Here is a 24,297-nt window from a genome sequence, read left to right on the forward strand (position 1 = left end):
AGAACAAAGAAACGCATGTTAACACAATCCATTCACAAAAGAGACCAGAATATCTCCTGCAGCATTTAGTTTTCAGATCAACTTTGTGCCACCAGAGGATGACCGGGAGGTCAACCTTTTCATAGAAAGGATACAGAATATGAAGTGCCCATTTATTTATTTATTTATTTAAAACATTTTTATAGCGCCACCTCACCATTTCTGGCATCGTGGCGCTTTACAATCACATATAAAACAATTCCATTAAAAACCCTCAACCCACATTAAGACAATTCCATTAACCCTCATCCTCTTTTATGTAGTTCTGTTATCTCACTTTCGTCTTTGAAAAAAATCTTTAGAAATAATATTATAAGTGTCTCATTTTGTTGATTGGAGGTAAGTAAGAGCTTTTCCCTGCCTAGGAAGAGGGGTTGGACTGGATGGGAAAACCCCATGGGCTGGCAGCTTCTCATGCCTGCTATAAAAGAGTTCCTGTGTGGCCGGTGGCTTTGCCCAACTTACAATGGTCTCCTGGCAATGCTTCAGTTCTGTGTAATCTTTGGCTCTGACTCCCTGGCACAATTCCTGGCTACTGGTTCCCAGCTCCTTACTACCATCTGAGAGCAGCCTAGAATGTCTATGTTCAATTAAAATAAACTCAATTTAAGTTGTAGGTTAAAAGCTTTTTCAAATTGCAAATAAAGTTGCAGTTGCTGTGGATGCACAAAGAGAACTTGGGTCAAGTCCAAGGTCAATCCCTTTCTCTCTGTGTCCACTTTGGGTTTTCTGGATCAAAATTATCACATGGGTGTGTGCTTCCAATTCTCCTTTACAAAGCCTCCAGGGAAGAGGATTTTCCCCAATTTGCCATTAAGAAAAATGAGAAGGGACACAACTTCAGCAAGCAAAGTGAGCTTGTATCAGAGGTGACATCTGATGCAGGGAACTCTTGGATCAGAGATAACATCCTACGGCTTGAATCTGAACCAGCTTTAACATGCCTGTTTTTCAAATTAAATCCAGTTTATTATCTACTATAACAACAAAGCCCTTCTTGGCTTTGCTAATGTCTGGTCAATTGAGACCTTCATTTTCTTCCCAAAAATGTTTTCGTTGGGAGCACCATCACTTGAAGTTGTCCTCCAAAGCAGCCTTCCCCAACCTAGTGCTTTCCAGTTGATCTGGACTACAACTCCCATCAGCCCCAGCAACCATAGCCAATGGTCAGGAATATTGGGAACTGTAGACCAAAACTTCTGGAGTACGACAGGTTAGGGAAAGCAGTACTAAAGGTTGCCCCCCCTTAGCAAATGGATTTACTTTTCTTGCTCAGTCTCTAATCCAACCAGGCCGTACCACGCTCACTCAGTGACCATCTGTGCTTTCCTTAATCTGGACAAACAAAGCAAACTTAAACCAACCTCATCCACCAAGCTGTCAGAATAGATTAAACTAGCACAATGTCTAAGATTACCCTCATCACTCACTGAGCCAACCCGTGAGCAAGAACAGGCGGTCAGAGGCTTGAGTGCATTCACAAGGCAGCAGGAATGTTGGGACGGATCATGGCAATTCTAGCACCAGAGTAATCACCAGGACTAGGGGCTATGCTGATTCAATCAGGCTTGTTTAGAAAAGAAATCCAAGTTTAGTAATCAAATTGTCCAACAGGAGTTCATCTTTGGGTTACTTACACATGAATGATTTCCCTGCATGCACATGACCTCTGCATTCTGAAATGCTACTTACCATGCAAGTTGTCAATAATTACCACCTTAACTCTTCCAGAACATATGAAGGCTCTTTTTCCCCCCACTGCAGCTCTGATCCCAAACACTTACATGGAAGGAAATATAATTGCTTTATATTCACGTATTGTAGACCACTTTACCAAATGCATGCAGTATTGTGGAGTTTCAGGTTTATATACACTACAAATGGAGGTGTGGAGTTATAAATAGGGAACTTAAATGCAAAAAGTGAAGATCACATTATTAACAGTGGTCATTCACAGTGCAGTGCAAGAAAGGTAAATGCTATTTTGGGCTGCATTAATAGAAGTATAGCTTCCAAATCACATGAGGTACTGGTTCCTCTCTATTCGGCCCTGGTTAGGCCTCATCTAGAGTATTGCATCCAGTTCTGGGCTCCACAATTCAAGAAGGATGCAGACAAGCTGGAGCGTGTTCAGAGGAGGGCAACCAGGATGATCAGGGGTCTGGAAACAAAGCCCTATGAAGAGAGACTGAAAGAACTGGGCATGTTTAGCCTGGAGAAGAGAAGATTGAGGGGAGACATGATAGCACTCTTCAAATACTTAAAAGGTTGTCACATAGAGGAGAGCCAGGATCTCTTCTCGATCCTCCCAGAGTGCAGGACACGGAATAACGGGCTCAAGTTAAAGGAAGCCAGATTCCAGCTGGACATCAAGAAAAACTTCCTGACTGTTAGAGCAGTATGACAATGGAATCAGTTACCTAGGGAGGTTGTGGGCTCTCCCACACTAGAGTCATTCAAGAGGCAGCTGGACAACCATCTGTCTGGGATGCTTTAGGGTGGATTCCTGCATTGAGCAAGGGGTTGAACTCAATGGCCTTGTAGGCCCCTTCCAACTCTGCTATTCTATGATTCTATTGCATTTTCCATTTATATACTGCCTTTCTGTAACCAATGAAAGTGGTTTGCAAGAATTCAAAAAAAGAATAAATAAATACATGCATAATAAAACATTAAAAGCCTTAAAACCCGTAACAATTTTAAAAAGCCACATTAAAAAGATGTGCCTTGATGAGTTTCTGTAAGCAGTGTTGCTGATAACACAAACATCCTGGCACTAGGTAAGTCAATTAACACATGTAGTGTTATAAAAATAAATAAATCCCGATTCAAGCCTCTGGTCATAGAATTAAACTTGTTAATGAATTCTAACTCAGCAATCTCTCATTCTAATCTCCCTTTGAAGTTTCTTTGCTTTACAATGGCCAAAGTGGAAAACAGCCGTGTGGTAGGGATGTCGGCTAGATTCTCTGTAATAACTGACTGAACAAATGTTGACCCAGTTTGCACAATCACCACAGTCCACCTTGGCTTAGATTATTCTAGGTTATGGGTTGGTCGTTCTAGGGTTATGTGAGGGTTGTTTAACCCTTGCATAACCCACAATACCCAAGTTCACATGAGAGGACAAGCCACGGCTCCCACCTGCCACAGCTTGCATATTCAAAACAGCATCTGGAGAATGGTGGTTTGTTGTGATGTGCGAACAGGTCCATTGCTAATAACGAAGAAAAAGTCTAATGTGGATGCACTCATGCTGGGGGTGGGTGATAGGAATGAAACCACACAACATACAAACACACAAACACACCTGTCTTCATAAAATCCAGAGGTCTTCCAAGTGTCCCCCTATCTAAGATTAAAGATAATAAACACTTCTCCACATAATATCACTTCCAATTTTATCCAAGAGGAAAGTTTCTTCAAACAAGTGGACAGGCTGCAGAGAAATGACTGAAAATGGTACTTATTCTATGCGGATGTGTGGTTTAATTCCATGCCCAAATAGTTCTCAAATTTTGTCACTACTACATGGTGGAATCCTGCCTTTCTAATAGAATTCTTTGGGGTGGCATAGTCTCTTGGGATAACCACACCCTTTGAGACATCAAACAACTTGCCACTGAACTAGGCTTTTCAGTACCAGCTTTTCTCCCCTGACATGCATATCACAGAGTCACAATGACTGCCCAAGATGTGAAACCTTGAAAGCTCAAGTAATGAGCAACAGACATTCAACAACAACCGAACATATGAAAGGGAAAATGTCCAGATCAGAAGATGTGTGTCAGAGAAGATGCATTATCACTAAGACAAAACGTCTGTTTTCATACACAGTTGAATCCATCTGGCTACCACAAAGTTTTATGAAGCAGCAAGCAGAAACTATGAAACGAAGAAGTCAGAAACAGCATAGAGTTACAGGGAATGCTACATAATACTTGGGAACCAAAGTCAGTGAGGACAGACAGAAACAATGAGCATTGGTCTAGCTCCGTTCATCTACCACAGTGCTCTGATGTCATGATGCCCTGGCCCACTAAGGGACTATTGAGACCAAAAAGCACCAGGAGGATGAAGCAGTAAACAACTTACACATGTGTGTAATTTTTAGCGGCCTGGAGCTTTCCATGAAACAGCAGAAATGCAAACACACACACACCTGAAGTTAAGCAGGTACAAATGCATCTGGGGCAAAGGTGACAATCTAGGTTCAAACAGTGCACCTTGTTCATGAATTACTATATTTCTGTAGTCAGTTGAAATGAATTCTCCTTCTTAAAAAAAAATCCTTTGGAACATGTGTCCCATTTCTTTGAGTTTTGTGAAATATTACAGTGGCAAGTGGCAGCAGAAGCTTGCCCGCTACCTGAGGTGGGAGAACAGGTGATGATGCTTCAATCTCCCCTCCCCCAATAGCCACTGTTGCTGCTGTGGCAAACCCACCCTCCAATTACCACCGCTCCGCCCCCCTGACACGCTCTGAGAACCTAAACAGAGGACTGGGTGGCTTCAGAGAAAACACACACACACTGAAGACCGATGCAGCAGAGGGAAGCCCTCTTTGTGGTGGAGTGTGCAATTTGCCATTCCTTCCACTCTGTCGCCTGAGGTAAGGGATTCACCCTGCCTCGTGGGAGGTCCAGCCCTGGCAAGCAAGAGAACAATTGCTTAGGCCATTTAAAATATTAAGGGGGGTGATGGTCCAGGTTCATACAGACTGGGGCCCTCTCACAAGCACTTCAGGAGCACGGTAGCCATTCCTATTAATAACTGGCAATTTGAATGATCTGAGTGGACTGAAAACATCTTGGCAGTGCTGCAAATAACCCAAACATGGAGACACTCTGGAGCCTTCACATACAACGCATCAGCATGAACACTGTCAGGTGTTCTGTACAGCACCATGAACATTGATGGCGCTATATAAATAAATATTAATAATAATAAAGTTATGAGACTTACAGCAGCCTCAGCACACTCCTGAGGCACTTGTGAGGGTAGCCTGGTTTGTGATGGGTTTCTCATACAGCAACAAATCACAATATTATCATGCAAGGGGAACTTTCCAGTTGGTTCTTAAGGCTTGGATGGAAGAAGGTGCTGCAAGCTAAAACCAGCATTACAACACAATCAGATTTCAGTCTTGGGCTAAAACTGAAATGGCCAGGGGGCGGGGGGGGGGGGGTAGGGATAGAATGAGTCAAAATCCCTGCACCTGGTTTTCTGAGGGAGGAGGTGGAATATTACCTCAGTTTTCACAACCACCACTCCAATAATCATAATGAGAATGAAAGTAGAAGAGCAATTTTAAAAAGAAATGGCTCACCATCACTTCAAATTATCAGAGAAAACAAAGGAAATAACTAAATACTTTACCACTGAGCCACAAAACAAATTAAAATACCTGTTATTGAACAGTAAACAATGTGAGGAGCAATCTTGTTAATGTCTTCATATCCCAGGCCCATTTCAGTCAGTTTCCCAGGGACATAGTTTTCCACAAAGACATCGCAGACAGCTGCAAGCTGAAATAAAAGGTGAAGATGAGTCAGACTCTTAATGAACTTCCAAAAGTTCAACAACTTCCCCACATAATTTAATTTAAAATCTCAGTAAACAAGCTCTGCCCCTGCTGTGGTGCATGTCAGAAAATAGGCCTTGCTTAATTAAAATTTACAGAATTGCACAAATGTGTTTTATACCCCAGAGTCCAATTACGCAGCAGACCTGATGTCTGCCTTAGAGGGAGATTATTATTAATAATAATAATATTGCACCCTCAATGTACATGGTCTCTGGTAAAATCTTCAATTTCTCAGATATATGTTGTCTTAGATATATGTTGTAACTGTGGAAGCAACTTGCCATAGAGACTGTCTATGCACAGAAGGGCAAACACCTACATTGTGGCTGTCATTCCCCATTTCAGGAGCAGGTGCAGAGAAAACAAAAGCATCCATTTGACTTTGCTTTGCTGATGGATGAAGCTGTTCATATTAGTGACAGTGTTTTAATATCACAGCTAGCATTTTAATAAAGGGTGTATTAGACTATCGCATAGAATCTTGGCAATATGAAGCTCAAAGGTCTGAACTGATCAACTGAACCCTTCAACAAGACTGTAGGGAGTAATGCTGGGATAGGTAATTCTTGAAGCAGCCAGATGTTGGGATCCAGATGGGAGACAGAAAGCAGTGGATAGATGGTGCAGAAAAGCAGGCCTCGAGCGGTAAAAGAAACTTTCAGCATTATGAGTATTGTTATGACTACCTTTCATATCTATATGCAGGTCTGAATTTACACCACTTCTTTTGATTAAAAAAAGGGGGGATAATATATTTTCAGGTTCCTGTAAATAAGAACATAAGAAGCACCATGCTGGATCAGACTAAGAGGTTATCTACTCCAGCATTCTGTTCACACAGTGGCCAACTAGCTGTTGACCAGAACCCCACAAGGACAACATGGTGCAATTCCACCCTCCCACCCATGTTCCCAAGCTACTGCCTCTGATACTGAAGGTTGGACTTAGCCATCAGGACTAGTAGCTATTGATAGCCTTCTCCACCAGGAATTTATCCAACACCCTTTTAAAGCAATCCAAATTGGTGACCATCACCACATTTTGTGGTACTGAATTCCAGAGTTTAACTTTGTGCTATGTGAAAAAGTACACCCTTTTATCTGTTCCGAATCTCCCAGCAATCAGCTTTATGGGATGATCCCATGTGGTTCTAGTATTATGAGAGAGGGGGAGAAAAATGTCTACCTATCCACATTCTCCACACCAGGCATAATTTTGTACACCACTATCGGGCGTACAAAACTCTGAGTTTTCTCTTGCTGCCTGCCAGGCTTTCTGCCTCTCCTGATTTTTATTTTATTTTTAAAGTCTTTAGCAAATAAATATATAAATAAATAACTGCAAGACTGACATCTGCAAAGCAAAGTGTCAACCTCCAATGCTATCTTTATTTACAAGAATACCTTTCTGGACCCCATGTCTCTTAGCCTCAACAGTTGGCCTTCTGACCCAAATGGTTTGGGGACCCCTGTGCTAGGAACATGGTTAATGGGCTTCTTCCCACTATAAAAGAGCTGTGTTTATTTGGCAATCCGCGATGTACTAAATAATTAACAGTGCAATCCTTACCTAGCTACTCAGAATTAAGCCCCGTTGCATTCAATGGGGCTTACTCCCAGGTAAATGTGTCTATAGCATTGCAGCCTAAGATTAGGAGGGCACCCTCAATCTCCTTGAAAATGACCTACCATTCCACTACTCGTTCAATTAATCATAGTAATAGGTGGTTATAAGTAAGCAATGTGGGGACTTGGTCCTGTTTTGTTGGGCTATCAATAGCTACTAGCCCTGATGGCTATGTGCTACTTCCAGTAGCTGAGGCAGTAAACTCATATGCACCAGTTGCAGAGGAACATGGGTGTGAGGGTGCTGTTGCACTGTGTCCTGCTTTGTTAGTCCCAGGCCAATGGCTGGTTGGCCACTGTGTGAACAGAGGGCTGGACTAGATGGACTCTCAGTCTGATGTAGCATGGCAGTTCTTATGTTGCTTTGACCAGTGATATATGCAAGGAGATCGACACATGTAGCAGAAGAGCGCCTTATTAGTTTTTGCATCCATTTAACTGCTGGATGCCAATACAAATCCACATTATTTTGCTTGTTAAATAAGAACAATTGGTTGTTTTTCAGCATCTGTCTACTGGCGAAAAGGCTGAAAACTAGAAAGACAGGAAGAAGATCCGATAGTTTTATTTTCTTTCACTCTGGCACGGATTACGAATGCCTATGGCATGTATCAGCCAGAAGAAAATAGGTCAGAAGCCACAAAAATAATCTTTTTCTTTTTGTCATCAGTCTCCTAAACATCTGCAGACTTTTTCACTCTTTGAATAATGGGAAACTTTTCCCCACTTTGATTTAAAATGATTAAGGAGGCTCCAAAACCTTGTCACATAAGAATAGCTGTCTGTTGCTGGTTCAACTTGGCTGCCAGTCTGACAGAGACAAATAGGACAGCTAAAGAAGCCCTAGTGAACAGTTTCCTACCGGTATCAAAGGATGTCCAAGTTGTCCTTCAGTGTAGATACAGATGAAACAAACAAAAAGAGAACACTCTTCTTTAGTCCAGTATCTTAGGGCAGTATCGAACTGTGCCATTCCGTTAGCTAGCAGAAACTAGGTTCTGAACTATGTGCAAGAGAATCGAACCACGATTGCACAAACACAGTTTCACAAGTGATGTTGTATTATGCTTGTGCAACTTGTTGTGTAACCCACTGTGCAACCAGCTGCACATTTTGCTTGGGTTACACAACTGCTTGCACCAGTTCTGCAACGCATCGTGCAACTACTTTGCACCATTGCGCAACTCGTGCAATCAGTTGAGCTACTGCTTGCACACTCAATTGTGCTAGAATAATGGGCAACCGCTTGTGCCGCAGAGAGGTTCAGCAGAGCTCCGCTTGCACTATTTGAGTTTGCGGAATGTCACCATTGGATACTGCCCTTGGTGTTCAACTCATTAAACTATAGATGTTAAAGGAGGCAGAAAGCCCCCAGCCTCTAAGCAGGCAGCCAAAGATTCCTTAGCCTTCCTTTCCTTCTCGCTACATCCCCTTTTTCTCCCTTTCTATCTTAGCTTTGCAGTCGCTTGATTAGTTTAGCATGTAAAATGTAAGAATCAAGTCAAGTTTTCAAAATGTCGTTCTAGAGAAATTCCGCATAAGATGGGAGCAATTGTAAACTATCCACATTATACATGTATGTGATCCTGCCCTATCAAGCAGAATTCACATCAGTAAAACATTCTCTGGCCACGTTAACCACTTGTGGATGTCATCAGCATCTCTCAGTAACTAAGCTATTCATAGGCTGAATGCATTATTGTTGCTGAAGTTTCCAGCTGTCCTTCTGGATATTTGTTGGCTCGGCTTCTTTTTTTTGTCTTAAGTGTAGCAAAACAAGCCACAAACTAGAGCAATAATGCTTGTGACTGTTGATATGATGACACCAGTTTACACAAAACCATTCCAGTGTATTCATACTAATCAGCCCGATATATGATATTTTCAGAAAACGATTTCTTGGCCAATTTAAACTAATCAAAAACAAACTTCTAAACAAACTCTGACCTTAATATGCACATATAAATATGAGGAAGGGGGAATATATTGCAGAGCTGAGAAGCAGGAGGATGACCCTGCAATGATAGGGTCATTGAGTGCCATTTGGGGAACGTCAGTGTTGGTATTCCCAAGGAATGGGAAATGGAGTCCGACTTTTGGAAGACCCAGGAAAATGGAAGAAAGTATACATGGCTGCTGTTGCAGCTATTTAAGATGTCAGGGAGGAATCCCAGCAAGCTGTGAACAATGGTGACACTGGTGAGGAATGGTGAATGGGGTGTGTTAGCCCCCTTACCTCTCTCTTGAAGCTGATCTGACTCCTCTCACCCTGTTTGCAACTCCTGATGCCCAAAAATATATAGATTTCCATTGTGTGTGGGCAGCGGCACATCTAGAGATGGAACTTGGAGCCAAAGTTCCAGTATCAAAGGCAGTATGCTGGGGAACATGGGCGTGAGGGTGTTGTTGCACCCTTGTCCTGCTTGTGGGTTTCCCGCTGATGGTTGGTTGGCCACTGTGTGAACAGAATGCTGGACCAGATGGACCCTTGGGCTGATCCAGCAGGGCTCTTCTTATGTTCAGCGTCCCACAGCACAGGGGGAGGGAATGGCAACCCAATGGCAAACAGGCATGACATCAGCATCTGGGTTGGCATGGGAATGCCAGAGACCACCAAGAATGACTGCCCACCACACATCCTTTCTTTCTTATTTATTTGTTAAACATTTTATAGCCACTGGGCATCCGTCTGGGCATGGACATGATTACAGATGCTCATTTTATTATTTTTAACTGTAATTATCCTTTTCTACAACAGAATGTTGCTTATTCCCAAGTAGATATGTTTCACATCAGGGCAGCTGAAGCAAATTCCATTTTAGCCATATGGTCATGGTGGTGCTATAAATTAAGTGGCTTTAAAATGCAGAACCAAACATGCTCAGAGTTTTGGTTTTATTATCAGGCTTGGCATACAACTGTGTTTTGGGGTTTTTTGCTCCAACGTATCAGGAATGAAGTAGCAGCTGTAAAGCATGTAATGAGAGGTGGCAGGGAGGAGAGAAATGTTAATTGTATGTGTGTGTCACAACTTAAGTAACACACAGGCTGTCTATAGCCCCCCAACCCCCATAAGCCCTCTAAATCCAGGGTCTAAAATTTCCTGGCTGCACCACTGTGTGTAGGTGGTTGGGGGAGAGGAAGGAAAGCAACGCAAAGCAAAAGCATTTTTCTTGAATTAGTATATATGACTATCAGTATTGCTAGAGGTCATATGTGTCCCTTCTGTGTTAATAACTGGACTCTAGTATAAATAGTATAAAATCGGAAGAAGGATTTTACAGAACAAGGCTTCTTGACTTGTATAATTATATAATTGTACTGAGGCTGTATTTAAAGTACTCCTGTAAGATACAACCTCACTTATCTGAAAGGTCTAAGCCACGTTCACAACGCTTTTAGAGTTGGGTGCTCGAGAATTGCTATTTCAAAAGGGATACACTTGCAGGGGAATGGCAAGCGGAAGCATGAAAAATTATGACCATAGAACAAGGATCCCCAACTTTTGGGGCCCAGTGAATGCATCTGGAATTTCGAGAAAGTGCCATGGGTGCAGGTACAAAATGGCTGCTATGTGGGTGAGGTGGGTGGGTATGGCCAGTCACAAAACACTAGTTTCAAAGAAGATAAACTGGTGATGCTGAAAGACAAGTAAATTGCCCAAGAACCTAAGTACAAGGCGGGTGTGTGTGTGGCTGAGCTCCCAAACACAAAACCACTCCTTTGGACTCAGGCTTTTCTGTTCCAACAACAGGACAACTATTTCACAGAAGGCCAACCAAATGATTTCTCCAAATCCCCTCTAAATAATTTTCTCTAAATGCAATTCATTTCCCTAAAATAGCAGGAACATCACCCCAAATCAATTCTCCCCTCAATTCACCACCCAAACTCAATCCTATGCAATTAACTTTCCATCCAACCATTTCCCCTCTGACAACAAACCCACCCGTCCACATCTTTCTCTCTCTTGCTTCCAGGATCATCAACCACACACACACAAACATGCACACACAGGAGCATCATCCATATGCGCATGCAGTACCCAAGTCACCCTGCAACCTTCCCTCCCAACTGCGCATTGTGCCACAGCCTTCTCCCAAGTTTACCAGGCAGCAGTGGGTCCCTTTTTCCTCTTCCTTCCCCCTTGGGCAGCTAGAGAGCAAAGTACCATCCTCCACCCCACTCCCATACCATCCTTTCCTTTCTGAGGAAATAAATGGAGGCTGACACTTTACTTTGCAGCAGGCCCAGCTAATAATAATAATAATAATAATAATAATAATAATAATATAAAAAACAGCAACAACAGGGCCTACCAAAATACATCCACATCAACATCCAGAAAGCAGTCATACTTAAAACATGTTCAATAGTCAGGAAATTTCTGAATCAGTAAAAGAGAGCATGACTTCGCAAAGCCTGTCACATCCGTCTAGGAAAACTTCCACAAGTGAGAAAAGAAAGATTATTATTATTATTAATAATAATAATAGGGACTGACAGGGGGCTTTGGCAGGTGCCACAGCACCCATGGATGTCACATTGGAAATACCCTTAGTGCATAGGAAGCTAGCTGATACCCAAGTCAAACAACTGGTCAATCTAATTCAGTGGACCTGTTCAGCCAACACGTTACGCCACTGTTAGGCTGCTAACTCTTTTGCAGCAAATGGTTAGTGAGCATGTTTAAACAGTGGTTATGTAGCCACCATGGTTAGGAATGGTTCACCCGACACACTAAGCCATAATGTTTAGATGAAAATGTTTAACCACCGTGGCTTAGCGTGCCGTCTGAACAGGGTCATTGACTGGTAGCAGCACCCCAGGGTTTGAGGCAGGAGTCTTTCCCAGCCCTCCTTGGGGATGCTGGGGAATCATCCTGGAACCTTTTGCATGCAAAGCATGCACTCAACCTCTGGGAGATGGCCCCTTCCTCAAAAGACACTATTGCATAATCTTCAACATGAAAACCATTTCCCCTGGATAGATCCTTAATCATCAAACACAATAAATCAATCAGATTTTTTGTTTTATTTAAAACATACCTCTTTAATGATCTTCGCTCCCTTAGGGTTCTTCATATTAACAGCTATGCTCTATTAATGGGGGGAAACGCAATACTCTTAATAAGTTTATAACAAGTTCTAGTCAGTTAGTATTGCTTTAAAAATATTCAGGTGGTTGTTTAAAGAACTAGTTAGTTGTATCCAATAATTACTTTCTGCTGCTGACAATTCTATATGAGGGGTTACTTAGATGGGGAAGAATGGTCTGGCACCTTAAAAATGTTTAGAAGTTGTAGCACGACATATTATTACCTTTTTATTTCTGTTTACACTAAGAAAATAAACACTTTCAGTTCCAACAAAAGGTGGTCCCCAGGATCTTGTATCATCTCCAAAACCTGTAGAAGATAATGGCTGTTGTTAATATACTTCCAGTAGTGTCTTGCGCTGTAATGCAAACTCTAACAAACATAAGAACATGTCAACCACAGTACTGCCTTTTGCCAGCTCATTACTGTATGGCTGTCAGCTGATTCTAATACATTGCATATTATGCTATGAACTGCTGATCTTTGAGGTGTGGGGGTGTGGTTATGGATACTGCCATGACGAGTGCCTACACTTCAAAATTTATCACTGGAACCCAGGTTCTGATAATGTCAAAAATGTAGCTGCGTTGAACCATATCTATATACGTGTGCATGTGCTCACCTCTGTGGTGTGTGTGTGTATAAACACTCACCTACCAAACAGAAGCAATCACTGTCATTATTTCACAGTAACCGATAACTGATGTGTTTTTGTACTTAGCATTTGTATTAAACTGCTTGATCATCTTCTTTGCTCATCTCTTTTGTTCTTCTAACAACAATAATCCTTTTAAAGTACTTGATATTTTTTTACAACATTGGACCAATATAGGACTGGTCAGTTGATCAAAGCTCAACTGCCATCAGCTCCAGTCAGCATGGCCAATGTCAAGAATGCTGGGAGTTGCAGTCCAAAACATCTGCTAGACTTCACCAGATTGAGAAAGGTTGGTTTAAGGACTATTAACAACAATTTCTGTCTTTCAGAGCTCCACATGCCCACAGGGTTCCCATTGCTGACGGTAGATGTGAAAAGTCCTTGAAAATAAAGAGCTGTAACTGATAAGCCATAACTGATTGAGCCTCATGTGGCGCAGAGTGGTAAGCGGCAGTTACTGCAGCCGAAACTCTCCCCATGGCCTGAGTTCGACTCAGCCTTCCATCCTTCTGAGGTCGATAAAATGAGTACCCAGCTAGCTGGAGGAAAGGCAACTGCGACTGGGGAAGGCAATGGCAAACCACCCCGCTACAAAGTCTGCCAAGAAAACGTCAGCGAAAGCAGGCGTCCCTCTAGGAGTCAGCAATGACTCAAGTGCTTGCACAAGAGGTTCCTTTCCTTTTCCTTAAGGTGACTTCTGAACATGGCCTAGCTTTCTGGCTTAATCACCATGGTTAAAGCCATGGTTTAAGGTGTCTTCTGAACGGGCCCAGAGAGTTGAAGCTGATAATTCAGTGCCATAAGCCTTCACCTGCTGATTTCTGCAGATGAAGCTGAGTAGGCCAGGCTGACTTTTTTTTTCCTAGTCAGTTCTTAACCTTGCTTGCAAAGTCTGGTAGGCATGCAGAATCTGCAGGATTTCTCAGCTGAATCAGGGCCAATATTAAATACAGCAATGAAAGGCCTACAATTTATTATTGCAGTAAACACAACATGTAGCTCCAGGATCAAGATTAGACCCAGTTTGTTGCAGTAGATATAAGCTGATATAGGCAATCAGACCATCACATGATACAGATAGGGATGTTGGAGAAATTTGAAACAGAATCAAATGAGTTCGGATTTGTATGAATCTGACACATCGATTATGTCAGCGGACTGGCTTTTCTCCTTTCAGGCGGAGTCTGCAAACTTGCAGACTGTTTTCCTAACCTTTAGGAATTTTGCACAAATTTCATTGTAGAAAAATATGTATTTTATAAAAAAAAAATGCCCCCAAACGTGCATTGCCTCCAAAGGTCAAAGCATGAAAATGCGCATTTGGAGGGAATTTGCGCATTTGGGGGAGAATCTGCACATTTGGGGGAGAATCTGCACATTTGCGCACATGTAAATTTGCACACATTTGGAACTTGAGGGGGTGGGGAAACAACTCCCCCGATGGGCAAACAACAGAATGAAAAATACAGGCAGAATGGATTTTACTCAATCCATATATCCCAAGATACAGGCCTCGTTGGACTGCACTGCTTCAAAAGGTAGGTGCATATCTGAATGTTTGCATGCTCCCCCCGTACACATAGAACTCACCCTGTGAAAAAGAATCCTAGTATGACGAGGAAACTCAGCTAGCGATCTTCTTTCTGATATGCTAGCTTTCCATGGACTATGGAATTTCAATGGGGGGAAACAATCAAGTATATGATTCCCCCGTCTTCATTATTAAGTGGTACCCTCTCAGGAGGCCCATATCACATGCTTCCCCTATCCCAAACATGTAGATCCTTAGATCTGTGATTGAGGCTGCTATAAAAATTTATATATTATACACACACACATCTTTGAACAAGAATTATCCTGCAGTAAATGGATATACATGATATAAGATAAGTACCCACAGTGACCAGTCAGACATCTGGAGTTCTGATAAGTAACATATGTGCAATTAACATGCCAGAGCAAAAGGCTTCACTAAAGACAGATGTAAAAACTAAAAACAGGTGGTGCGTTTTCTTTCCAGCGGTCACAAGAGTGTTTTTGCAGTATTCTCTTGCCTGGGAAGCAGGACCAGGAAATAGAGCATGGGAAATGTTTCTGGTACGACAGAGGTACAAATTAAAGACTATCAGCTCATAAGACCCAGAAACAAAAGAAACATCCTTTTTCAGACACATCATCAGGATAGTTACATATTTCTAAACCTAACAGTTGTAACTAATTTTGGATGTATAATTACTTCAGCCAGATTAGCAAAGGAATGATGACAGCTACTATCTAAAATTATGCCTCAATCTATCTTTTCTTTGACACACACTGCATGATATACCTTAAAGATCAAATTATAAAATTATGTTCAAAATGAATAAATTTATAAACTACTTTTAAGAGACACACAAGACAGGTGTGACTTTTATTCAGCTACCTTTTGATATTTTAGCCATTTATTTGTAATAATTTTATACCATTTAATATACAAAAATCCCTAAACGGTTCACATTAAAAGTAGGACAAGATAAAAACATGTTAAAATAATATATAATTGAAAACATTACAGCAAGAAAACAATAAAACAAGGCAGCAATATAATCCTTTATAGGTTAGGGAAAGCCTCTGTGAATAAATACATTCACTTGCAACCATTTCTGCTTTTTGAATCCCAGAAGAGTTTTCTAATGGGCAGATGTCACCACTGAGGAGGTCCACTTTCATGCCATTACCTGGCGATATTCCATTGGTCATGGAACTACCGATAAATTCTCCTTAGAAGATCTCAGGAGTTCACTGGGTGTATTTAGGGGAAACAGCTAGGTATCCTGGTTCCAAGTTAGTTAGAGCTTTGTATGGCAACAACAAAACCCAGAATATGGCTTAGTAGATAACAGGCAGTCTGACCAGTTCTTTTAGTACAGATTAATATATCTAGGTGCTCCACTGAGCATCCTAGCTGCTGCATTCTGCACTATCTCACCCACCATATTTTGTAACCTCACAATAATCCTGTTAGGAAGAGTAGGCTGAGAGGTGGTGACTGGTCCATTGTTACCCAATAACCTTTGTAGCTAAACAGGGATTTGAACCCAGGTCTCTCTAGTCTAAGTCCAAGACTCCAACCACAGATTCTGTACCATCATTTCAGATGAAAAGCAGAATCATTATCAGAATTTTAAAGCTAGCAAAGTATCTGCTACTTGAAGCAATGATGCTCATAAGATTTTAGGAGAAACAGGATAAAATGTTTTAAAATAAAATATCTGTGAAAAGCCTACTTGCATTCATAGCTAACTGTGTTTAGGCTATTGATTAATGAAAAGTTTTATGTACACCACACAAATATCAGAGTATATTCATGTTAGTCTGTTTCAGCAAAAACAAACAAACAGAGTTTTGTGGCATCTTAAACAAATTTATTCTGGCATAAGTTTTCATGAACACTTCATCAGATGCTGATAGCATCCACAAAAGCTAACCCCAAAATAAAGTTGTTAGTCTTTAAGGTGCCACAAGACTCTTGGTTATTTTTATCACACAGACAATTGTGAAATACAAGGTAATGACTACAATTGAAATAGTTCATCATATATAGACAGTGAAATCAAATGTCTTAAAAACGTCTAACTCTCAGTTGAATTATGGCCATTATAGGTCTTATATCTTTGTTCATCTGAGAATAACATGACAATGCCAAAATGACTTGGCATAGAAAAGCACTAAACTAAGTAAAAACGAAGTCTTGTTTCACCTTAAAGACTAACAAATTTATTCTGCCATAAGCTTTCGTGAACCATAGTCCAAATTTATTTATTTCATTTCTATACTGCCCCATAGCCAAAGCTCTCTGGTCAGTTTGCTCTCTTATTGGGAGTTTCCGTTTTTTTTATATAGTTCATAGACTTTTGAGTTGGAATTCATCAACAAGTTTAATTCTATTGCCAGAGTCTTGAATTTGCGTAACTGATTTCTATCATACTACATGGGTTAATTGGCTTACCTTCTGCCAGGATGTTTGTATTATCAGCAATAGCTGCATTGTGAATGACCACTGTTCATTGTATGATTGTCACTCTCAGTACTTTCTGCATTTAATTCCCTTCTGACTTCATTGTTGGCAATTCTTGTGTTACTCTCACCCTCTCCCATATGTACTGTACAAAAAGCCTGAAACTCTCCATTATACTCCATTCATCTTATTAAGAGGACTAGCAGGGATGGAACAGCCGGCTGGGCCAAGGAAGTGATTAATGCCTCTCTGCGAGAGGGAGTGGTCCCAGGCCATCTGAAAGAGGCGGTAGTGAGACCACTCCTGAAGAAAACTTCCTTGGACCCAGAAAATCTTAGTAATTAAAGGCTGGTGGCAAATGTTCCATTCCTGGGCAAGGTCCTTGAGCGGGTGGTTGCGGGCCAGCTCCAGACACTCTTGGATGAGACTGATTATCTGGATCCATTTCAGTCGGGCTTCAGGCCTGGTTTTGGCATAAAAACAGCCTTGGTCGCCCTGTATGATGACCTATGTTGGGGGAAAGACAGGAGGAGTGTGACTCTATTGATTCTCCTTGATCTCTCAGTGGCTTTCGATACCATCAACCATGGTATCCTTCTGGAACGTCTGGCTGAGTTGGGAGTGAGAGGCACTGCATTGCAGTGGTTCTCCTCCTACTGGGTGGGTCGGCTCCAGAAGGTGGTGCTTGGGGAACACTGCTCGGCCCCATGGACTCTCCAGTATGGGGTTCCGCAGGGATCAGTCTTGTCCCCCATGCTGTTTAACATGTACATGAAACCATTGGGTGTGGTCATCCGGAGTTTTGGAGTGCGTTGTCGTCAGTACGCTGATGACATGCAGCTCTATTTCTCCTTTTCATCTTCATCAGGTGAGGCTGTGGATGTGCTGCGACAATGGACTGGATGAGGGCTAATAAACTGAAACTCAATCCAGACAAGACTGAGATGCTGCTGGTGGGTGGTTCTTCTGACCGGATGGGGGGGTGTTCAACCGGTTCTGGATGGGGTTGCACTCCCTCTGAAGGAGCAGGTTCGTAGCTTGTGGTTTTTCCTAGAACCATCTCTGTCACTTGAGGCTCAGGTGGCCTTGGTGGCATGGAGTGCTTTCTATCAACTCGGGTTGGTGGCCCAGCTATGCCCCTATCTGGACAGGGATAACCTAGCTTCAGTTGTCCATACTCTGGTAACCTCCAAATTAGATTACTCCAATGCCCTCTACATGGGGCAGCCTTTGAAGACGGTTCAGATTCTGCAGCTTGTGCAAAATGCTGCAGCCAGATTGATAACTGGAACAAGGAGATTCAAACATATAACATCAATTCTGGCCCACTTGCATCAGCTGCCTATACGTTTCCGAGCCCAATTCAAGGTGCTGGTTTTAACCTATAAAGCTCTACATGGCTTGGGACCACAATACCTGATGGAACGCCTCTCCCGACATGAACCTACCTGTACACTATGCTCAACATCTAAGATCCTCCTCCGAGTGCCTAATCCAAGGGAAGCTCAGAGGATGGCAACAAGAGAGAGGGCCTTTTCGGTTGTGGCCCCCCGACTGTGGAATGATCTCCCGGATGAGGCTCGCCTGGCGCCAACACTGTTACCTTTCAGGTGCCAGGTCAAGACTTTTCTCTTCTCCCAGGCATTTAACAGCATTTAACAACGCTAAGTTTGTTTTTTAACGGACCCCAGAACTATTGCTTTTAAATGGATACTGTTGTTTTTATACTGTTGTTTTTACGTTTTAAAATTTTGTATACTTTTTAAATGTTTACTGTTTTTATCTTTTGTAAACCGCCCAGAGAGCTTCGGCTATGGGGCTGTATATAAATGTAACAAACACATAAATAAATAAATAAATGAAGCCCACAAAAGCTTATATCAGAATGTGTTAGTCTTTAAGGTGCCTCAAGAAACTTTGCTGTTTTTGCTGCAAGAGACTATCATGACTACCCTCTAGAAATAGTTACAATGGAAAACTAAGTAACTTTACCTGGCTTTTCCACTTTAATAACTTCAGCTCCAAGGTCTCCCAGATTCATGGTAGCAAAAGGTCCCGCAAGTACTCTGAAATGTTAAACAGTAATCATTTTTTGAAGCTTCAAAAATTGTTCTGAATGACAAACAGAAGAAACACAAACCTTGTTAGATCAAGAATTTTCACACCGTCCAGAGGTTTCACAATATTGGCACCTAGTTGTAAACATAGAAAATGGCATTATATTCTTCAGTCTTTCATAGGAGTGATATTTCATTAAGAACATCTTTCCACTCCACCTTCCTTAGTACAGTTTGCTATCCCTACGTGCCTAACATTTTTTTTTCCTCAATGGGAACAGATAGGGGGGAACTATATCAATGATCAACATTGAAAAGCCTAAACTAGACTTTTACCAACCTGATACTCTCCAGAAATATGGGATTTCAATTCCCATCAACCCCAGCCAGCAAGGCTAATGGTCAGGAATTCTGGAAAATGTATCCAAAACATCTGCAGCATACAAGGTCAGGGAAAGCTGGCCTCGAAAATACTGCATAATTATTTCTTATAGCAGTAATCTTGCTTCCCTCCTTTGGAGAGAGAGAGATTTTAAAAAATACAATTCTGCCATCCTTTGGAAGGATGTTTTTGTTACACCCACATTCATGTAAACCCACTGGCAGGTTCCACTCTGTATATATGTTTAGCCTTTCACAAAAAGTATGAGGGGAGACAAAACTGTTTTCCTGCCAAAACGAATATGGCTGGCAGCATGCAGCTGCTCTGCCAAAGAGATCTTATGAGAAAGAGAATGAATGTACGCTATCTTCTGCTGAACAGGCAGCACTGCTGATTTTTAGTTAGGGTGGCCAGATGGAAAAAAGGACAGGGCTCCTGCACCTTTAATAGTTGTGTAGAAAAGGAAGCTATAGCTGCAGAAATTCCCTCCTCTACACCCCTATTGAAGGCGCAGAAGCCTCTTTTGCATCTGGCAACCCTATTTTTAGGGTCAGTGTTCACTCACCAAGTGACACTGGCTAGGACTGTGCTTAAAGCTACAATCCTATTCACATTCACTTGGTGTTAAGACCACTTTAATTCAATGGAGCATACTTCTGAGTAGAAATACACAGGATTGTGCTGTGAATGCTGGTTGGGAGCAGACCTGCTTTGGCTTGAATAGAAACAACCATTAGCCAACTACTAATTGGCTTAGCAATGCTAGCATTATTAGAGCCAGTGTGGTGTAGTGGCTAAAGTGTCGGACTGGGAGTCAGGAGATCCGAGTTCTAGTCCCCACTCAGCCATGGAAACCCACTGGGTGACTTTGGGCCAGTCACAGACTCTCAGCCCAACCCACCTCACAGGGTTGTTGTTGTTGTTGTGTAAGGATAAAATGGAGAGGAGGAGGATTAGGTTCACCGCCTTGGGTTCCTTGGAGGAAAAAAGGTGGGATATAAATGCAGTAATACATACGTACTCATGACATCCTGCCCCCCTGCATCGTCTCAACTTCACCTGAGATTCCCACAAGTTTCCTCCTAGGGCTGTCCACGCCACTAGCACCCAGCACCACTTCAATCCCCTTGTGCAAATGACGTGTTTGAGGGTTTAAGTCTACTGCTGCTGCTCCCGTCTCGCCTCTTCTTCAGGCCCCACAGCAACACGGCCCAGAAACCAAGCCCTCAGTTTCCCAGTCCGTTGCCACCATTTGTTGTTTTCTCCTCACACTCCTCCACAGACCACACCAGTTGTTTTTAAATGTAATGAGAATTTATTAACTTAAGTAAATGCGTGTATAAGCTGAATGGTTTCCTCAGTTCAAATGTGTATGGTTACAAGGTTCAAAGCATATTGGTTTCGGCTGCCTTGAGGCCCAGTATTGGGCAAAAGGCGAGATACAAATAAATAATAATACATGCATACATTATCACCAATTACTGTGGATACAAATGGTCAGGGAGCTTATTTTGCATGCATTTAAGCTTTAACTGAATTGTCACATTTTCCACCTCTACAACCATGTATGTAATATATACCTCCCAACTAAGGATGACATTTCACAAAGCTAATGAAGTGGAATCTTGTCTACAACAGCTTATACCATAATAAATGTGTTAGTCTTTTAACTGTATATCTATTGCAGCAAAAACAACAAGACTATTGTTTTTGCTGCAACAGATATACACAGCTCCCTCTGTGGAAATTGTGAGACGATAGTTAATTTTACCCCAGCAAACATGACCTGTAAACACAAAAGGCTATTATGAGAGGATGAAAACTTTGGCTGAGAACCCCAGTTTTAGCTAGTATCAGCTTAAAAGAAACACTTCTGCTCCTGCCTCATGTTAGAAGTATCAGTTTTAGAAACTGTAGGATATCCTCCTAAGTTACGAACTTAAGAGCCGTGCGGGATCATACTAAAGGCTTCTCTACTCCAGCATTCTTTTTCCACAGAGGTCAACCAGATGCCCAAGATAATAGGGTGACCATATGGAAAGAAGGACAGGGCTCCTGTACCTTTACAGTTGCACAGAAAAGGGAGTTTTAGCAGGTGTTATTTGTGTATATGCAGAACCTGGTGAAACTCCCTCTTCATCACAACAGTTAAAGCTGCAGGAGCTATACTAGAGTGACCAGATTTAAAAGAGGGTAGGGCACCTGCAGCTTTAACTGCTGTGATGAAGAGGGAGTTTCACCAGGTTCTGCATGCATACAAATGACACCTGCTGAAATTCCCTTTTCAATATAACTGTTAAAGATAAAGGTGCCCTGTCCTCCTTTTCATATAGTCACCCTACACGGTAAGCCTACAAGCAGGACACAATTGCAACTTATGTTCCCCAACAACAGGTATTCAGAAGCATACCTGCCTCAAATTCTGGAGGTAATATACAGCCTTCGTGTCTAGTAGCCATCGATAGGCGTATCTTCCGTGAATGTGTCTAAGCCCCTTTTAAAGCCATCCAAGTTGGTGGCCAGCACTACAACTTGTGATAGTAAAACCCACAATTAACTGTACTGTCTGAAGAAGTATTCCCTCTTTGATCTCTCCTAAATCTCCCACTACTTGGCTTCATAGGATGACCCCAGGTTCTAAGTAAATAGTTCTATGAGAAAGAAAGGAAAATGTCTCCCTATCTACTTTCTCCACATCATGCATAATTAACTGAAGCTTTACCAGGCTTAATAACTTATTAACTGAAGCTGAAACCACCTAATCTGAAGAGAAATGGTCAGTAATACAAAAAACAACTAATACAGAAAGGAGGAGCAGAAAAACAGAATTAAGCCAAGGTCAGTCTAGACCAGCCCCCTCCCAATCTTTGGGGGCACATTTAGGATTCTAAGACCGTGTTGGGGGTACTCTCACAAAGTGGCTGCCATGAGGGGGCTTGCTTTCACAAAATGACATATGTGAGTGTAGCCACTCATAAAACACCCATTTCTAGGAAGCAAACTGCTGAGGCTGAAAGAAGTTAACTTGCCCCAAAACCTAAGTACAAGGCAGAGGGGAATCCAAAAATCAAACTGTTCTTTTCAACTCACAATTTTCTGCTCCAACACCTAATTCACAGAAGGCACCCCCCCCCTTTTTTATTTTTGTAAGAATGCCTCTGAGGCTCACATGGAGCTCAGAGGCATTCTTAGAAATAAAGATGGTGTCATACTGGAGAGAAGTACTTCACTTTGCAGCACGTTAGCCTATTTTTTATTATTATTATTTAAAAGTTCTTAAAAATCAGGAGGGGAAGGCAGACTGGTAGGCACCAAAGGAGGTATCCATGGGCACATTCGTGCCCAGAGGCACCACACTGGTGAGCCCAGAGATAGACCAAGGATGTGATTCAGTGGAAGGGAGCTTCTTGTGGTCTTATGATTTTACATGGGCCATCACTGGTATCTACCTTTAAACCATTAATGAGCCTCCCTGCCTATGCTGGCGGGAGCGTCTGGGCTAAAGTGTGCTGAAAGTTTTAATGTGTATTAAGTAATCTGCATCAACCTTCTTTTATAATGTAGTGCTTTACATTTCCATTGCATCCAAAACCACCATACAGAAACATTCTAAGACCGCTTACTTGGAAATATGCCTAGTGAGTTCAGTGGGGCGTATTTCTTAGAAAGGTGCCAATCCTAAATACACAATACAGCATAATTTGAAATTAAGCCCAGGATGAAATTAAGCCCTCTTCCCAGGAAGCAGCAACAAGGATCTTGCTATGTGTGGGTATAGGCTCGGAGTAAAGCTCCTGAACTTTGAATCCCCCCTCCCCACGTTTTCCCTTGCTAGAGTGTGCACGTGTGAATGAGCATGCCATACGCCCCTAGACCATAACATTCGCCGGCTTTATTGAATTAAGAACGTTAAAAGTGGCTACCTGGAGGGGGGCAGTTTCCCTGCTGCAGCCCCCTGAAGCTGCCAGGGCAGGAGGGAAGTCGCAGGGGTTGGGGGCAGCACAAGGGGACGAGGGAGGAGCCGATGCGGTTGGACAGAACGGGGCACAGGCTCCTCCCGAGGCGGTACATGCTGCGGCTCCTTCTTCCCAGCTCAGCCCTCAGCATCGCTGCAGCTGACAACAGCCCACCGCTGAGAAGCCGGGCAGGTTAAGCTACTAAGACAACGCGCACCAACACTCTCCAGAACTTTTGGAGTCTTGGTCCAAGTTCCCAGAGGCGTGTACTGCGCAGGCGCTCTGTGCTCTTTTAATTTGCCTCTCAACTAAGCTACGGGCGTAAGCGAGGGAGGAGAACAGTAAGAAATTACGCATGCGCGAGCTTCAGCCTTCGAAGCTGTATGTAAAGAGGTGGGTCCCGCCTCCCTTCTTCCCTCCTCTTTGTAGCCCTTTTAAAAACTTGCCACCTTTTGTAGGACAGAGGGCAAGGCTGTGTGGCATTAACAACTGCATGACAAAGCCGAAGTCCCACCGGTGAAGCTTTAGACGTTATAAGGCGTGATGACCTCATAACAGGCAAGGAAGACGATTCCTCATTGCTGGCTGGGGAATGCTGGGAGTTGTAGGACTTTTTTCCCCTGCCGAAAGATGTGTAAGATTGTCTGAACTCTTCCTCGCTATGAGTAGCTTTCTTCATTAGATCTTTCTAGTTATGTCCATCCTTGTTTTTTTCTTTTTTCTTTTCAAGCACTGTTAACAATTTTCTACTCTTTTAAAATCTTGGCACCTTTTCTAGGGACAGAGAGCAAGGTTCTGTAGCATTAACAACTGCATGACGAAGAAGTCCCACAGGTGAAGCTTCCCAACTCCCGTCCCCCGGGTTATGCACGGAGGTGCTAAGAGTGTGTGCCTGTGG

At 42.4% G+C, this 24,297-nt stretch overlaps 1 protein-coding gene across 2 annotated transcripts in view; it reads right to left on the bottom strand.

Annotated features, from left to right (window-relative positions):
- The window catches only part of SUGCT (succinyl-CoA:glutarate-CoA transferase), a 346,647-nt gene extending 323,036 nt beyond the window's left edge, over nt 1–23,611 (bottom strand). For both annotated transcript variants that reach the window (XM_063129498.1, XM_063129489.1), the window contains exons 1-6: nt 23,367–23,611; nt 19,145–19,196; nt 18,997–19,070; nt 12,573–12,658; nt 12,300–12,350; nt 5,447–5,567 (exon numbers count right to left, since the gene is read on the bottom strand). In XM_063129498.1, coding sequence (XP_062985568.1) covers nt 5,447–5,567; nt 12,300–12,350; nt 12,573–12,658; nt 18,997–19,070; nt 19,145–19,196; nt 23,367–23,550 — 568 coding nt within the window. In that variant the 5' untranslated portion in view covers nt 23,551–23,611. The remainder of the gene's footprint in view (nt 1–5,446; nt 5,568–12,299; nt 12,351–12,572; nt 12,659–18,996; nt 19,071–19,144; nt 19,197–23,366) is intronic.
- Between the last annotated feature and the right edge of the window lie 686 nt (nt 23,612–24,297).

The sequence above is a fragment of the Elgaria multicarinata genome, chromosome 1 (assembly GCF_023053635.1).
Source record: "Elgaria multicarinata webbii isolate HBS135686 ecotype San Diego chromosome 1, rElgMul1.1.pri, whole genome shotgun sequence".
Taxonomy (NCBI): domain Eukaryota; kingdom Metazoa; phylum Chordata; class Lepidosauria; order Squamata; family Anguidae; genus Elgaria; species Elgaria multicarinata.